Raw genomic sequence first — 18,960 nt, forward strand, 5'->3', positions numbered from 1 at the left:
TTCAGTATTCCACTTTCTGTAATGCATAGAACATTCCAAACAGAAAATCAATAAGGAAACAGTGATCTTGAACAAAATGGACCTAACCAGACATATAGAACATTCCACCCAACAGTAGCAGAATGTACATTCTTTACAAGCACACATGGAGTACACTCTTCAAGAAAGATCAAATGTGAGGTAACAGAAAAGTCTTAACATATGTAAGATTGAAGTCACACCAAGTATCTTTTCCAAACACGATGGAACGATGATGTTCATGAAGAACATTGCTTTTTTTTTAATGGGAATTTTTTTCTAATACACAGTAATATATTCCAAATTTTCTTCCCCTGTATCTTTTGTATGAATCGGCTTTAAAGTAGGTTCATTCTGTAATCATATTGCAGCCAAGATAGATTGGTCATAGTTGCTCATTTAAATGGTTTGATATAGAAAAGGCATTTTATAGCATTTGTATAGTGAAATAAATACAAAAATTTTTAGATGTCCTGTTTCAGATATTAGGCTATCTATATTATAGGGACTTAGCAAACCACCAGCCCACTGCCTATTTTTATCAACAAAGTTTTATTGGCACATAGCCATACTTACACAGGTATGTATTGTCTTTGGCTGCTTTAGTGCTACATAACAGAATTGAGTAGTAGCAGTAGCAACCATCTAACTCCAAACTGTAAAATATTGACCATCTTGACCTTTACAGGGCAAGTTTGCCAAGCTGTGTTCTAGGTCATTGTTTGCAGTAGTGATATTAAATGATGAAGATTGCCTTGATTCAAGACTATTTTTGTAATAACCTCTTTATTATTTACTGTCCTTCTGATAGTCCTTCCTTAATTGGAAGAAAAGAGCTAGAATTGCATCAAAAATTGCATGTAATTTAGGACTTGAGAGGTTTTGTTTTTTGGCTTTTTTGAAATTGTGTTGGAGACAGTTGTCTTGCATGAATTATAGAATAGGAAGAAGGTAGCAGACCACTGATGGAGATTAGCATTTCACTTTATCTGGATAGGTTTTATTTTTAACTTTAGTGTATTTTTTTTTAAGATTTATTTGAGAGAGAGAGAACGCACGAGAGCAGAGGGAAAGGGAGAGAGAAAATCACAAGCAGACTCTGCTGAGCATGGAACCCGATGCAAGGTTTGATCCCATGGCATTGGGATCATGATGTGAGCCAAAATTAAGAGTCAGATGCCCAACCAACTGAGCTGCCCCTATTTTATGTTTTTATTAACTGGGTTCTTTATTTTAAAAAGAAAATATGTTTTCATGGTCAAAGACAAAATCAAACAGTACAAAAAGATACACAGAAAAAAAAAAAAGTCACCTTCCCCAGAGAAAATTACTCTTCCCACTTTCCTATGTTTCTTTCCAGAAGTAGTCTGTATACCTGTACAAGTACATATATACTTATGTATTGTGCCATTTTTTTAATGCAGAAATGAAGCACACTGTATACCCTGGTCTTACTTTGCTTTTTTCATGTACTATATATTTATGAGCTTATTGCTATAGCCAGTAATATTCCACTCAGTTAAAGCATTTTATTCATAATGTTTTCTGTCCATTATTATCGACTTATTTCTTAACTGTCTCCATTCTTTACAAAAAGCAAGGAAAAACTTTGAAAGACAAATGCATTAATCAATGTTCCAGGGAAACTTGGATAGATGACATTTGGTCTAAGCAAGTACTTACTAATGACTTTTCATTGTACAGCAGGTTAGCTGGAGGAGTTGAGAATTTTTGAAAAATTCAGTTCAAGACCACACACTACAAATTTGTTATTTCATTTGTAGTTAATTCTCTAATTAAAATACTCACAGTGTCAAATATTAGTGGAAAACACATTCCAGATATTTTTAAAGAAATAGTGTTTCTTACTCCTCCACTGGCAGGTATATGGAGAGATAACTGAATTTTAAAAAATAAGCAAACATTGGGGCGCCTGGGTGGCTCAGTCGTTAAGTGTCTGCCTTCAGCTCAGGTCATGATCCCAGAGTCCTGGGATCGAGCCCCTCATCGGGCTCCCTGCTTGGCAGGAAGCCTGCTTCTCCCTCTCCCACTCCCCCTGCTTGTGTTCCCCCTCTTGCTGTCTCTCTCTGTCAAATAAATAAAATCTTAAAAAAAACAAACATTGAATTATATTTGACACTTTTTTTTCATGTTACATCAGTTAATATATGCGATAATCATAAGGGTTGGAAAAAAGGCTGTCTGATCAACGGAGAATTGTATGGGGGACTACAGCAAAAACAGAAAATGAAATATGCCTCAAAGAACATCAAATTCTAATGACAGATAAAACCATTGAGTCACAAAACAGATTATACCGAATCATAACATGCTCAAATGGTTTTAATACCAGCTTATTGAAATATTCCGAGAAAGACCACAAACAGATCTAACAGCAACTCCCGATGGACTCCTGAGTTTCAAATATATGACCTTGGATTGTTCTAGAAACTCACCAATTCTGATCAATCCACAGTTGTTAACTCTCGCTTTAAAATTACCCTCTGATTAGCTCAAGCACCTAAAAAACCTATGTCTTTTCCTACCTTTTCCTTTGAGACCTCTTTCATTGTGCCACTCTCCTTTGCATAACGAGTCTCATAAACCCAGGTTTATATGATTGTCAGTTTCCTTGGCGGTCTCTGTAAGGTAGCTTTGAAAAAATTTCATTATACTGCTGTTTACTGTAGTAGAAATAAAAGTTAGAAAAACAAAAGTTTTCATTTTTCTTTATTTTGTTCACTTAGATTAACATTGCTACAGGATACTCACCGCTCACACCTGAGGGAATATGAAAAATATATACGAGATGTCAAGAGCTCAAAGAGTACCATCCAGAACCTAGAGAATTCATCAAATCAAGCCCTAAATTTTAAATTCTATAAAAGCATGAAAATTTATGTGGAAAATTTAATTGACTGTCTTAATGAAAAGGTAATGTGGTTATAAATACAACATTTCCTTTTTTATAAAGAAATCCCCTTACCGTGAGATTTTTAAAAGTACATCCTACAATGAAATACTTTCCTCTAGGGTTTTCCTATACATTTTTGACATACTGCAACATTAAGTATCTCCTTAATGTTGGACAGTGAGGTGTTTTGCAATTATTTTAGTATTACAAAGTTTTGTATATAAATTTTTATGTTAAAATTCCATCTAAGAAAAATTCCTAGAAGGGGAATGATTAAGTCAGTGTCTAAATATCTTTAAGGCTTATGAAACATTGTTTAATTATTTGCTAGAAGGATTGTATCAGTTTTATTTTTAGCTTATTTCATTTAAAAAATGGTTTTTGTTTTTACATATTTGGTTTTTTCCCATTTTTTTCCTTTTTTTAAATTTAAATTCAGCTAATTAACATACAGTGTATTATTAGTTTCAGAGGTACAGTTCAGTGATTCTTCAGTCTTATATCCAGTGCTCATTACATCATCACGTGCCTTCCTTAATGTCCATCACCCAGTTACGCCATCCCCCACTCCACCTCCAGCAGCCCTCAGTTTTTTTCCTATGGTTAAGAGTCTCTTGTGGTTTGTCTTCCTCTCTGATTTTGTCTTACATACTTATTTTGATCTGAAACAACCCTTTGTTTTATTAACACATGTAGTCTTTTTCTTGCGAAAAAAGACTTTTTTCCTTTCTTTTTTTCCTTATATGGTGAAAATTTCTTACTGCTTAAAATTTTTAAATGTTTTATCCTACTTGATGTAGATAAACTTATGGTTTGTCTTTTGATTTCGCTTGCAGTGGTTATTTGACATCCTGATGTTTTGAAATTTTTGTGTTAATCAAATCCGTGATTCATTCTTTCCCTTTATAATTTCTGTTTTTGTTTTATACATACTAAGTCCTTACATTAGGGTCTTGAGTTGACTTCTTTTTAAGTAGGTGAATCCTTTTAAAAAATATGCTCTTTCTTCATTGCTTTTTATTTACATTTAAAATGTTACCTAACAATTGGAGTTTTTCTCTCCTGTTGTTTCAAGTTGGCTACACTTTACTGTCCCTTGGTAGTTACTTTCTGAAATATTTATTGCAGTACAACTTTCTTCATTGATCCTTGAAGAATGACACTGTTAAAATCTCTTGGCCTCCACATTGATGTACCCGTGGCAGCTATTATGGAACATCATTGGAGTGGGGGGAATTGTTGCCCAAGAAATATAAGAATGCTGATTTTAAATAATCATTCATTTCTGCTTCACAGCTTTTTTACCTGTCTGGTTAGGTCTCTTCCATTCTCCATTTTTTCAAATTTATCAGTTTCATCAAGTGCTCTCTTACAGTGTCCCCCCTCAGCTTGTGAAAAACAGCTGCATCCCTTATTTTCTCCTCCTCATATCTCAAATAAAGAATCCTTTTTCTTATCTATGCATTCTTATCTATGGCCCTGATTCCAGCCCGTTTGCTTTCATTACTTATGATATTTATAGCTGTTTTAGTACAGTAAGTTGATTTTCTGGTTTTATCAATATTAAAAGCATTGGCAGCTTTTAATTTATATCTACATTTATTTCTCACATTTTTATCTCACAATATTTTTTTTAATTAAAATGTGGTAGTATTGAAAATGTTCCTTTATATAAGACTTGAGCATAAACATATGCTTATGTATTACTTTTTGTAATTCATTATTGATGACCTACAAAATGTTACTTGTATGTGTATTTCAGATTATCAGCATCCAAGAAATAGAATCATCCATGCATGCACTCCTTTTAAAACAAGCCATGACCTTTATGAAACGCAGGCAAGATGAATTAAAACATGAATCAACGTATTTACAGCAGTTATCACGTTAGTGTTTTTCATGTTCAATATAATTTATTATTCATTAAACTGGCAATCAGCTGGAGAATAAAATATTTTTATTCCTATATAAAAAATGCTTTTTGCGTATCTTCCCACTAACCTTTCACCTATCCCTTTTCAAAAACCTCAAAATATTTAGAGCTAGGGCTTCAAAATGTCCTGAATTAAGTCTAAGACAAAAATTGTAACTTCTAATCATTTAGTATTTGAGACAGGATATATGGTCAGGTGATGACTGTTTTGAGATGAGTTGACATAAACCTATACGCTGTGTCAGAAATCTAACTTAATAAAGATTTCATGGCCCTTCTACAGATTAGTTATGGAGGTTAAAGATGTTTTGGTGGTCAGTGGAAAATCATCTGTGAGATCTCAAATAAGATTTGGATGCTGCCTTTAGTTCTCGCACTGGTTTTGTATTTTCAGAATTGCCTTCCTTTTATTAAAGTGCTGTCCAGGGAATAGTGAAAGAAAGGAGATCATAACCAATAGCTGATTAAAGCAAAGTGACTCTCAAACACATGACCTGTAGTTGCTTATAAATTATGGTACATACTAAAGTAGAAAATAATATGAATAACGTAACGCAAATAATTCTGGCAATTCAGGGACAGAAAAAAAACTGGTGAAAACTACCGAAAAAGACCATGAGAAAAAGAAACTTGGTAGAATTTCGTTAGTATTGTCAAGTGCTGAACTATATTCACCAGCCAAGGTATCAGGCTAGCAAGCTCAATGCTTATTAATATTGTGATAGGGAGTTAATATTGAAATTGCATTGCATGATGAAATATGCAATTTAAGCATATTAAGTATATATATATATATATACCTATATGTATATACACCCAAGATTCAACTTTGGTTTAATAGTGTCTCACTTTATTTCTTTTAAGAATTTGCAGTATGAAATCAATTTTACTCATTAACAGGCAGAGCTGAGACATCAACAAATGAAAGCTTGGCTGTAGATGAAAAAACTCAATGGATTTTAGAAGAGATTGAGTCTCGAAGGTAGCTATATAAACTGAAGACTTAAAGCATCATTGAGCAAGTATTTTTCACTACTTAAATATAGTTAACCCATATGGTATAATTAACCATAACTAAACATTAATTCGTGAGAATGACGTAAAACCAAAATTAAACAGTCCTCATCCCCAGGGTTTAAAGACACATTGGTGTATTGGGTCAGTCAAAAGGAACGGGTAAGATGGCACTAACTCGTCCAGGAATTGCGTGTAACTACAGCCAGGCATTATTATGTTGTTATCCCCTCTTTAAAGTCTGGGTAGCCCCTGGGAATGTCCTGTAAGAAAAAAAGGGAGGACCACCAATTCAGATTAATCAAACTGAAAGGCCAAAAACATTAGCATAAAATTCTGTGGTGTATATTCTGGGCATTGATGAGTTCTACTTTTTGTTTTAAAGCATTTCTTTTCAGCAGGAACTGTTTGTTTTTAATTTGTTTTGGGTTTATTGCAAAACATAGGTCACGAAGAAGACAAGCAAGGGCACTTTCTGGAAATTGTGATCATCAGGAAGGGACATCTAGTGATGATGAACTATCTTCAGCAGACATGAATGACTTCCAAAAAACCCAAGGTCAGTTACCAAGTTTCTAATATGTGTTAATTTGAAATATTGAAATGGTAGTAGGAAATGCTTCACTATGCTTGCCCTTAAATACATAAGCTATATAAAATAGTTGGGAAAATTCAGGAAAAAATGAACACATTCCCCCCCCCCCTTTTTAGACTTTTCTTGGGGCACCTGGCTGGTTGTCAGTAGAGCATGTGACTCGATCTTGGGGTTGTGAGTTTGAGCCCCCACTTTGGGATTAGAGTTTACTCAAAAAAAAAAAAAAAAGACTTTTTCTACCTCTGAAAAAATGGGATAAAATGGAGGAACATTCTGAGTATTCTGCATCTTTATAGTTTTTTCCCTCAGCCTTCCTCATCTTTTTTAAAGGAACCATGGACATTTTTTGTTTCGTTTCTCTACTATATACTTTCTGTAATGATGATATAGAAAGTAAATTTAGGGGCGCCTGGCTGGCTCAGTCGCTAGAGCATGCAACTCTTGATCTCAGGATTATGAGTTCGAGCCCCACATTGTGGGTAGAGGTTACTTAGAAATTTTAGTGATATGAGAAGGCAAAATATTGTATATTTGAAAGAATGTGGGCCTTACAGTCAAATAGATGGGTTTGAAGAAGGGCTGTATTCTTTGGGATCTTAGGCAGATCCATTGACCTTCCTGAATCTCATGTTGCTTGTTTGCTTGTTTTTTGTCTGTAATAAATAGGATAGTAACACCTGCTTTGTAGAGAAGATAGTTATGATGCTGACATAGCAGCGATTCAATAAGTGGTGGAGTTTGTTAGTGTCAATATTGCTATTAAAGTGATTTTTTTAAATAAAAACTAATTTATATGTCAATATCCAAGGAAAGTTTTCAGTTTCGTTGATTATATATCATTGTACATGACTGTTTATAGGAAACAAAGTTCACAAACTTAAAATGTATTATATACACAGACTCATTTTGTTTACAGGTGACATTTCACAAGATCGTAAGAAGATTTTTGAAGATGTACATGATGATTTTTGTAATATCCAGCATATTTTGTTGAAATTTCAACAATGGCGAGAAAAGTATCCTGATTCTTATTACGAAGCTTTCATTAGTTTGTGCATACCGAAGCTTTTAAATCCCCTAATCCGAGTTCAGTTGATTGATTGGAATCCTCTTAAGGTATTTAAGCTTAACATATAACAGAAATAATTCTGTCACGTTCATTATTTAAATGCCCTTGTTATCAGATTAGCTTTAAAATACATAGAGTTGGAATTGATAATTAGTGCTTTGGGGTAATAATTTACATTCATCTTTTTTATTTTTGGTTCCCCCTTTATTTTTAAGGCTGAATAGGACTGAACATCTGTCAAGGAAACACTTTTTGTTTTTTAGCTTCTTCTGTGATGAGTTTAATATTATTTTTAAATGATTTAAAAATGTTAAGATGGTATTAGCTTTTAAGAATTTTAGTCTGTTTGGGGAAATTTAACATAGGTACCAAGAGTTCTGAAGTTGGAGATGATATATTGGTAATAATTTGGTTTGGAAAGCTGCATTGAGGAGGGGGAGTTGAAATGAGGATTGGAAGGGTATAGAAGATTTAAACAGGAGACAAACTTTTACAAGGGTGCATAAGGAGAAATCGTTGTTCAGGAGCTAGAGACTGTATAGAGATTCAGATCCTAAATTAAGAGATAGGAACTTATTTTGGTAAATAATTGGAGGAGTAGCATTATGAAAGTAATGTTTTAGGAAGTCCTAGCAGCAGGCTAACTTGAAGAGAAGGGAGATAAGAGGTGGATATAATACTGAAAGGCTATTGCTGTACCCCAAGTCCAAGGCAGTGAATTTCTCACATAGAATGGTAGTGAAAAAGGAGAGAGAAAGAAAGGGTTGGTTACACAGAGAGAGAGAGAGAGAGAGGCACACCAAGAAACAGACTCATAACCATGGAGAACAAATTGATGGAGAGACAGACACCAAGAAACAGACTCATAACCATGGAGAACAAACTGATGGTTACCAGAGGGGAGGGGGACAAGGGAATGGGTGAAATAGGCAATGAGGAATAAGCAGTGTACTTGTCCTGATGAGCACAGGGTGATGTATAGAGGTGTTTAGTCACTGTATTGTACACCTGAAACAAATACAACTGTATGTTAACTATATTGGAACTAAAATAAAGAATTAGTAAAATACTGAGAATAACTCTGACACATCATAACATTGAAAGATGGTCCCAGTGTTTTGATTCTGGGTTATTAGAACAGTGGTAGTTCCATTAATAGGAACGGGGACTTTCCAGCGGGAAGAAGATTTTGAAGGAAGTTTTACTGATAGTGCAACATCCATGTATATATGTCTAGTAAGGAAACAAATGAGAAAATGAAATTGAAGGAATAGAGAACCAAAGATGAAGATTTAACAAAGTGAAGGAGACAGAGCCATGTCCTTTTATCTGTCTCTGTCCTGGTCATGCATGCCTGTTGCTGTGTTAGGTTCAGGGCCAGGCAGTCTTCATAGTACAGGAACTAAGCTTATCCCTGAGAAAATAAGTAGTTGGTTGGACAGCAGCCTAGTTGTTAACCACTCAAGCTGATCTGTGCATTCATTCAACAAATAATAATTGGCCGTCTGCCATTTGCCTATTAAGCTAAACCACCTGTAAAATACACATTTGTGCCGATGAGAATTGAGGGAACCAGAAATGAATTTTGCATGAGGTAAATGAATTTTTATAAACAAATTCCATGGTTATTTTAAGTGCTATTCTTAAAAATGTATATTTTGTTCCCAAAAGTAAAGTGTAGCAGGTTCTGAACACAGTGGGCGTTTTTGAAGTATTTGTCATACGAATGATGGATAGAATATAGTTTCTTGTCATACTGTTTAGACATCATGTCTTAGTCATGTGATCCTGCCTAGTCTCGGTGGCCTAGTGCTAAATACAGGGGGTTAAAATATGAACTTATTCTTTTTTGATTCTCAGAAAAGTTCAGGTGATTACTGAAAAATATAACTATTTTAAAATGTTTAAGAATGTATTGATAATTTTAATAACTTTATTTATAAGTTTGATGCCATAGGTTTAAAACAGATGCCGTGGTTCACATCTATAGAAGAATTTATGGCTAGTGGTATGGAGGATTCAAAGAAGGAAGATAGTTCTGATAAGAAAATCTTGTCCACTGTCATCAACAAAACAATTATTCCTCGACTTACAGGTATTGCTTTGTAATCTTGGTAAAATTAAATTATTCTCTGGCAGAGTCTAAGATCATTAATTTCTTTTTACATTGACAGATTTTTTTTCAGAAGTTTTTGAACCCAGGGAAATGTAAAATGCAGCAAAAATCAATAGATGTCATAATTGAAGGTGATTAAAAAGTGCTCCTTTGCACAAGTGATTGACTACCAGACTGCTAGTATTCTTCAGCCTTTAGCATTTGTGACATTAGTGTTGGTTTTGTAATACCTAATTCATTTATTAGTGGCATGCTTTCATTCCTACTACAGTTGGATTTCTTTCTTTCCCTGGACTTCTCCCTGTTTCTTTTCATTTCTTTGTTTAAAAAACCTTACTACATCTTCCCCTCATCCGCACTTAGCCTTGATGCTTATCTGTGCTTCAGTCTGAAGACTTGTTTCATCTGAAATTGTACTTGATAAGGATCTGTTTCACCATGTCCCTGAGAACGGATTCTCATAGCAAAGGCTGCAGAACTCTTAAAAGGTGAAGCAACCACTTTTGTATTGCTTCTTAGCCAATTTGGCTAAACTTTAAAGATTTTTCTCAGTGTATCTTGCAGTACAGTCATGGTTGTAGTAGCAAGTTACTACTTTCACCTCGCTCTGTAAATGATAGCACAGAATATGTGTGCCTCATTTAAGTACTCTTCTAAAAACTCCAAATACATCATTTAAAATTAAACAGCCCCTCAAACAAGTAGAAGTATGAGAAATTAATATTATGTATTTATTCTCAAGCTCTGTCCTGGACCCCCATGTACTCTTCATGAGCCCTGTGTGTCAGTTCATACTCTCCTTTAGTGCCATCTATTTCTGTGTTGTTCAGTGTGGTAACCAGTAACTAAATGTGATAATAAAATTTTCAACCAAGTAAAATTAAAATTCAGTTGCTCAGTCACACTAATGACATTTTAAATACTTAATAGTCATATATATGTAGCTCATGGCTTTCAGATAGTATGGATATAATGTGTTTTTTCCATCATTCAGAAAGGTACTTCGGATAGTCGTGCTCTACATAATTTTAAATCCAAAAGAACTGGAGGAAGTCTAGATCTCTCTTATCAAAGTACCTTCTGAGTACATCCACTTGGATGTTCAACAGGCACTTCACAGTCCACATGTGAAATCATACTTAACCATCTTTGCTGCAGATCTGCTCCTCTTATATTCCTTATCTAGAAAGTAACATCTCCATCTACCCTTGTAGTCAAACCAGGATTTTGGAGTCATTCACTCCTCATCTTTCTTACTTCCTTATGTAAGCAATTGCCACATCTGGTTTGGGTTTGTTTTTTGTTTTTTGTTTTTTCCCATTTTCTAACCTATTTTCTCTACTACAACCAAAGTAATTTGTCTAAAATGTAAGTCTGATCCTATCACACCTCACTTAAAACACTTTCATCATTCTTCACTGCCCTTGGAATGAAACTTAAACTCTTTAACATGACTTTCTTGGCCTTTCAGAATCACATCTCTGCTTAGTAATTCTCCAGCCCCATCTCTTGCTAAGCTCTGTTCCTTCTTTTTCTCATCCCTACTTCTACTGCATTTCAGCTATATTTTTCCTGGGGCTTTATCTTCTATGTTCCGTCCGTTTGACAAACCTCCCAGCCCCACCTCTTCCACCTGGCTAATTCCTCTTCATCTTTCAGGACTCATTATAGACATCACTTGTAGGAACTGGTTTACACATACCTGTCTGGGTTCCTATAGCACTCTGAACTCATACTTACAGTAACACCAGCACGCTGAATTATAATTGCTTATATAAATGTATTTGCTATTAGACAAAATTGTTCAAAGGCAGCTACCTACCTAATCTTATTCATTGCTGTGTCTCTTGTATTGAACACTAGGCATATAGTAGGCTCTCAGTTGACCAAATATTTCTAAGGTTATTAGAAACCTAACCTTTAGGGGTTCCTGGGTGGCTCATTCAGTTAAGCATCTGCCTTTGGCTCAGGTCATGATCCTGGATCAATCCCTGCATTGGGCTCTGTGCTCAGTGGGTAGCCTGCTTCTCCCTCTCCCTCTGCCACTCCCCCTGCTGTGTTCTCTTGTGCTCTCTCTCAAATAAATAAAATCTTTAAAAAAGAAGAAGAAGAAGAAGAAACTTAACCTTCTAGATGCTTGAGAAATCGCTGTTTTGTTCTTGTCTTTTTTTTAACCTATTTCATTTTTTCTGTTATTTAACTTGTATTTTACAAGGGCCTACCCTGTGTCAAGCGCTGTTGTTGACACAGCATATACAGTAGTGAACAAAATAATAATCCCTTCCTTCTTGGAGCTTACATACTGTGAAAAGATAATAAATAAAATTTAGAAAAAGTTATGAGGGCTGAGATGAAAAAGTAAGAGGGATACAAATTATCAAAGAGGAGTGCAATTTAAAATATATTGGCCAGAGAAGGTCTTCCTGAGAAGGTCACAACTGAGTAGATTCTGAAAGGAAGAAGTGGGCCATCAGAGTATCTGGGGAAACAGAATCCAAGGCAGTGGAAACAGCAAATGCAAAGGACCTGAGGCAGGAGCCAGCCTGATTTGCTTGAAAAACAGCATATAGGCCATTATAGCTTTAGTGGAGTGAGGATGGGCAGAGAACAGGAAGAGGTTAACAAGATGACAAAAGCTGGGGCACCTGAGTGGCTTAGTCGGTTAAGCATCCGACTCTTGGTTTTGGCTCAGGACATAATCTCAGGATCGTGGGATCGAGCCCTGCATCAGGCTCCACACTCCGTGGAGTCTGCTTGAGATTCTCTCTCTCTCTCCAAAATAAAAATCTTTCCCAAAAAATGACAGGGGCTACATTATATGGATCCTTATAATCATTTGTAAGGACTTCATTTTTTATTGTAAGTGAAAGAGTGAGAAGTAATTGGTCTGCCTAACATTTTAACAGAATCACTGTGGTTACTGTTTTGAGAATAAACTATAGGCAGATCACTTAGGAAGCCTTTGCAATAATCAAAGCAACAGATAATACTGGCTCGGGCTAGGGTGTTATAAGTGGAGGTGCTGAAAAGTGGTTGAATTCTGCATACATTTCAAAGATAGCACTAACAATTTTCTAATGGTTTGGTTATGTGGAACAAGAGAGGAATCAAGAATGACTGCATGGGTTTGGGCCTGAGCATTTGGGAGGACAGAGTTGCCATTTCCTGAAGTGGAAGAGACTGAGAGGAGCGTGTTTAGGGTAAGGCAGTGTTATCGGGAGCTTAGTTCAACAAATGTTGAGTTTGCAATGCCTGTCATCCAAGTGGAGATGTCAACTAGGTTGTTGAATATATGAGTCTAAAGGAGAGGGCCAAGTAGCAGGCATAAATTTGGAGTTTATCAGCACATAGATGACATTTAGAGCCACAAAACTGACCTTAAATACTAGGGGTATAAATGTAGATGGGAAAGAGAAGGTAAGTGACCTGAGTCCTAAGGTACTCTAGCATTTATGAATCAAAGAGATGACAGCAAAGGAGACCACAGAGATAGGTGGGAAACCAGGAATGCTACCCTGGATGCCAAGAAAAGAAATGTTTGTAAGGGGAATGATCAACTGTTCCAATTGTTGCTGATAAGTCAGATGGGGACTAGAATCAGCCCTTAGGTTTTGCAATGTGGTGGTCATCTGCAGTGGTATATAGTTTAGGTAGAATGGTTGGAGATAAGGCCTAATTGAAGTGAATTCAAGAGTTAATAGGAAAGAAATGAGAGATAGTTTTGACAGTTTTTTAAATTTTGTTGTAAAGTGAAGGAAAGAAGGCAGTAATAGAGGGGAAGGAAGAGTCAAGGGAGGGATTATTTTCAGTATAAGAGAATGATTGTTTGTAGGATGATGGGAAAGATCCAGTAGAGGTGATGGCAGTACCGAAGTTAAGAGGGAAGAATTCTGGGAACAGGATCTTCCAGAAGCCAAAGGGGTTGAGACCTTTTGCACAAAGAAAATGTTGGCCTTAGTGAGGAGCTTGGGTGCTTCATCCGTAAGACTGGAAGACAAGAGTATGTGGGCATAGATGTAGGTAGGTGTGTAGATTCTGCAGTAGTTGCTTATAGAACTTTTCTTCTGTTTTCAGTTGAGGAACTATGAGCATGAGGGTGAGAGCAAGGGAAGAGAAAAGGAAAGGTAAATAGTTGTCTAGAAGAGTCAAGTCCATTAACTGAGAGAGCAAGGATAAATTTAAAGTGTATTTTTTTCTAGCCATGTTTTAGCCACATGGTTGGAGCCACAGACTCAGTGACAAGTGGATTTAACTAGGGCTGTGGTTGAGTTAGACAAGTTCAGCAGCACAGAAAGAACAAGGAAGTTGAGGATGTATGCAAATACATAATGGTAGTGATTGGCATGGATTTTAAATTGCATAGGATGGAAGTCTTTGCTAGAGGCCTCAGTTGTTTATACGTAAAAAGCAAAGCAGTCTGGTAAATAAATTGTACACTACAGAAACTTTTGTTTCAGACTTTGTAGAATTCATTTGGGATCCCTTGTCGACCTCACAGACAACAAGTTTAATAACACACTGCAGAATGATTCTTGAAGAACTTTCCACTTGTGCAAATGAAGTTAGTAAAGGCAAACAGGTAATAATTTCTAGAGTTAATAAACTTCTTGATTTATTTATAGGTTAATGTAAGTTTGTTCTAAATCTTTGTTTATAGAAGATGCAAAAGAAGTAATTACCAAAAAACAGTTTGGGCAAGAATAGATTTACTTCTGATTTATATAAACTAGGATTGACCATTTCTTCTTTATAATAATAAGATGAAAGAATATACCTTTATATTTATGAACACTCTAACAGGGATGACAGTCATTATTAATTATAGGATACACATACATGTAATAGACCCAGATTATTTTTATTTTTATTTATTCCTCTCTGTTCAGTGGTCTGATTTTTGTTCTCATGGTCCAGCCAGCCATTTTTCAGGTTTGTGAATATACATTGGCCCTGCAGAGATGAACAGGCATAAATGCATTAGTGAAAATTTGTTCTGTCTAAGAGGGAAAAAAATTATTTACTTTTCTTTTAGCAAAAATCTCGTAGTATTGTGGCTTTGCTTTAACAATCATTTTAAAATGAGGTTAACTTTCATTATATTAACTAGTTATTTGTAATCTGCCGAAGTTAAGAACAGTAATCTCTTTAAGGAGTCAAAGTTCAATGGATATGGGGCACCTGGCTGGCTCAGTCAGTAGAGCATGTGAGTCTTGATCTTGGGAGTCATGAATTCGAGCTCCACATTGGGGTGTAGATTATACTTAAAAATTTTTTTTAATCCTTAAAAGGTTCAATAGGATAGATTTTCATCTCACCATGATTTAGAATTGAGTTTTATTCAACATAAGACATAAGGAGAGACCTTTTAGAGGCTTTGGTAGGAGTTTGTTAAATCTTAGTTTTATTGTGGTACTCTTTTTTATCATTCTGTTTGTTGATGAGAGTGTCATATATTCATACAGTTAAATCAGTAAACCAATTATATGTTGACCTTTAAGGAAATTGAGAGATTGACAGTCTGGAGAGCATCCGGAGTAGAATAAGCAAGGTGGTTAAGAAGCATTCATATTCTGAACACCATTAAATTTTAGCACTGGGAATTATTATGAAGGAGGGAAGCTGTAAGAAGTTAGAGGGAGAAGAGGGCAACCAGATAATTCCATCTTCAAGAAGCATGTACTCATAAAGGAAATAAAATGTACATATTGTTATTTAAGGGGCGCCTGGGTGGCTCAGTCGGTTAAGCTCCAACTCTTGATTTCCACTTAAGTCTTTGATCTCAGAGTCATGAGTTCAAGCCCCACATTGAGCTCCACACTGGTCATGAAGCCTACATTAAAGTGTTATGTAAAATAGAAAGTGAGAAGGGGTGAAAGAAAAGGAACACTTATTTAATTCCTGCTGTGTACTTGGCACTCTGTTAGGTCTTGGTCCTGTGTCATCTTAGTTCTAGCAGCTCTGTTAAAAAATGGGTGATATCTTCATTTTACAGATGAAGAGACTGAGTCTCAGAAATTTGTTCATAGTAATACCTTGAATTAGAACTAGGATTTGAACCTTAATCTTATCTTTTTTAAAGATTTTATTTATTTATTTGACAGAGATGGAGACAGCCAGCGAGAGAGGGAACACAAGCAGGGGGAGTGGGAGAGGAAGAATTAGGCTTCCAATGGAGGAGCCTGATGTGGGGCTCGATCCCAGAACGCCGGGATCACACCCTGAGCCAAAGGCAGACGCTTAACGACTGAGCCACCCAGGCGCCCCAGAACCTTAATCTTATTTTAAAGCCTAAGCTCATGTCACTGACCACATTACCTCCCCACCCCACCCCCGCCCAAGTAGCCCAAATAAAATACTGTGAAATGTTCAAGGTGGCATTTGAGCTGGAACCTAATGGAAAGTAATGGATTTGAACATATAGCAACTATGATGGGAAGGAGGGCATTCTTCACCTCCTTCCAACAGAATAAAGACATATAACCTGAAAATCATTGCAGAAATTAGAGATATTAATTTAGAAGAAGATATATATAGAGATTCTATATTTGAAGAAGGAATGGGTTTAATCTGTGTTGTTACAGAGCATAGAACCAGGAGTAGTAGATAAGAGCCACAAGGAAGTAGATATGGCATCTTATATTTGCTCTCTATATGGGACTATGTAATTGTAACCGAAATATAAATAGTGCTTTATTATTTATTAAACCCTTTCACTCATTTGATCCTCACAACCTTGTAAAATGTGTTGACACTAATTGCATTTTACAGATGAAGAAGCTGGGGTCTAGAGGGCCACGTACCTTGTAAAAGTTCACTTGGGTACTAAGTGGTAGACCGGGCACTTCATAATTTGTAATAACTAAAATCTTTCAAAAGTGTTACAGATTCACTCGTGAAGTTTTTATACCAGTTATTTTTATTCTGGAAGCCCTCCCACAGTGAATGCGGAAAACGGGTCCTTTGTGTAATTAGTAGGAGACTGGACTACATCAGGATTTTTCAGCTTCAACAGTCTTGGCATTTGGAGCAGATAATTACTTGTTGTGGGAAGTTGTCCTGCGTATTGTAGTATGCTTAGCAGCTTCCCTGGCCTCTGACCACTAGATGCCAGCAGTGCTCCCTAGTCTTGACAACCAAAAATATCTCCAGACATTATAAAATATTCCCCAGGCATGGCACAGTCACTCCTACGTAAGAATCACTGAACTACGTAGTTAGTGTTCCTGGCTACTAAGACAGTTTGCCTTGCCAGTGAGATCACTGTATTTTTTTCAGTGATGTGTAAGAAATTGAAGAGAATGGAGAAGGTTCTAGAAGAATGGACTCAGCATAGTTCTTGTTTTTGAAGTGAGAATCAGATGATTCTATAAGCTAATGCCTGGTTGAGAATAGTTTTGATTCTTGTTAAGATTCTAAAATAGATTATTACAGAGGTAGATTATGAATACTTAAAGTAGCAATTACTATAATCTGTCACTGATAAGGTTCCTAAATACAGGTGATTGCTTATTGAAGCAGGTGCTCCCATATTATCTCAGTTACTTTCACTGATGAATAAGGTACTGTGCGGGTAGAGTAGGTAGTGTATTTAAAGATGTTATGATTGTTCCTGTGGATTAAATGGGGGAAAGATAAGCTTAGCAGTGGTACAGTTAGGTACAAGAAACTGGTAGAGTATAGCTACAGAATACTGGACCAAGAGGGATGTGGCTACCTTTGGGGGGAGTCTTTTAGTATTAGATATCTTCTCAATATTTGCCCTGTTCAATATTGAACTGGATGAAGATGTAAAATGCATGCTAATAAAATTTGCCAATGGCACGAAGCTAGGAATTCTGCATAGACTTATGGATAGTAGAATAGTATCCAAAAGGATTTTAAATACTGAGAAAATGGGCTGACTCTAAAAATATATGGTATAAAAGGAAATATATTTTGTCCTACCCCTGTATTCAAACATTCAACTGCGTAAATAAAAGATAGGAAAGAAACGGCCTTGAAGCAGCATCAGTAAACCAGAGGGATATAATCAACAGTAGATCCAATATGAGTCAATAGTGTCACTTGAGTAACAGAAAAACCAAGGGGAGCTCTTTCTACTGGGTGTGTGCTATTTTGAGTAAAAATGTTTATATGTGCTCTGCTCACAAGTAAGACTTCCCTGGGTATGTTGCATTTAATTCTGGGTGTAACTATATTAAATGGAAAGTGTCTAAGATGGTATGGGAAAGAGAAAATGTAGAAAAGTGAAATATCAGTCTTAGAATCTGGAGAATTGTCATGTGAAAGGGAGATTAGATTTGTTCTGTATGATCTTAAGAAGTAAATTAGGACCAAGGAGTGGAAGGTATAGGAAAAAAGTTTGTTTCTCATTGTTAACTGAAATCTAATAGTTAATAGCTGCCCAAAGTTATGGGCGGCCTCAGGAGATCGTGATTCCCTATCACTATATGTTTTTAGGCATAAGTTGGCTGACCAGTTAGTGAAAGTGTGAAAATGTTATCAGGTATTTAGATTTCTAGTTTTCAGACTTCTTTTATTAACAGAACTTTTTTTCACATAAAATCTTACACACCCCTATCCACAAACACAGAAGCAAAGCTGCTTGCTGTAGTGAGCACCTGCCCTCACTCTCCCTTGAGGGCCTCAGCATCTGCCCAAGCCACCCAGGATTATCTCCGTGGATATAGAGAGCTGTGTAAAAACTACTAGCTAAAGCTTCTAAGAGTCTTTTCAAAGCTATTTTAAAGAATTATACAGAGTGTGTGTGTATGTGGTTGTTAAAACTTTACTGTTTGGAGAACTTTTTTTTTCCCCATGAAATAATGTATTTGAATACTTGAAAAAAGTTAATGAGCTCAGAGTTTTAAAATTTATGAACTTATTTTAAACAAATTTTTGGAAGTAATGTCAAACTTACAGAAAACTCTGAGTAAAAATAGCATACTCATAGGCCCTTATATCCAGATTCACCTGTCATTAATATTTTGCCCCATTTTGCTTTATTATCTGCTGTCCCATTGTATATATACACAATTTGTTTCTCCTGAACACTTTGAGAGTAAATTGCATATCTGCTAAGAATAGTCTGTTACGTAACCATGGGACACATCATTTTCAGTAAACTTCATGATACTTAATCTACAATCCATATTCCACTTCCATCATTTGACTCAATAATGTCCTTTATAGCATTTTTTTTAGAGAACTGTTTTTAAGAAACAAAAATTTAAACAATATGGAAATTTTGTCAAGGCTAGCATTCAAAATGATGTAATCTAAATGGAAAAAAATTAAACAT

The 18,960-nt window shown here is 35.8% G+C and overlaps 1 protein-coding gene across 4 annotated transcripts in view; it reads left to right on the forward strand.

The window, feature by feature from the left end:
- GCFC2 (GC-rich sequence DNA-binding factor 2) overlaps positions 1 to 18,960 on the forward strand; it is a 45,706-nt gene that overhangs the window by 16,783 nt on the left and 9,963 nt on the right. Inside the window, exons 6-12 of one of the 4 annotated variants that reach the window (XM_040623261.1) lie at positions 2,766 to 2,952; positions 4,695 to 4,818; positions 5,766 to 5,847; positions 6,326 to 6,438; positions 7,391 to 7,590; positions 9,488 to 9,638; positions 14,117 to 14,238. In XM_040623261.1, the coding sequence (XP_040479195.1) occupies positions 2,766 to 2,952; positions 4,695 to 4,818; positions 5,766 to 5,847; positions 6,326 to 6,438; positions 7,391 to 7,590; positions 9,488 to 9,638; positions 14,117 to 14,238 (979 nt within the window). Of the gene's footprint in view, positions 1 to 2,765; positions 2,953 to 4,694; positions 4,819 to 5,765; positions 5,848 to 6,325; positions 6,654 to 7,390; positions 7,591 to 9,487; positions 9,639 to 14,116; positions 14,239 to 18,960 lie in introns of those variants that run through there. The other 3 variants (XR_005832867.1, XM_040623262.1, XM_040623263.1) reach the window with 3 other exon arrangements.

Source organism: Ursus maritimus, unplaced genomic scaffold (assembly GCF_017311325.1).
Source record: "Ursus maritimus isolate PB19 unplaced genomic scaffold, ASM1731132v1 scaffold_6, whole genome shotgun sequence".
NCBI classification, from domain to species: Eukaryota; Metazoa; Chordata; class Mammalia; order Carnivora; family Ursidae; genus Ursus; species Ursus maritimus.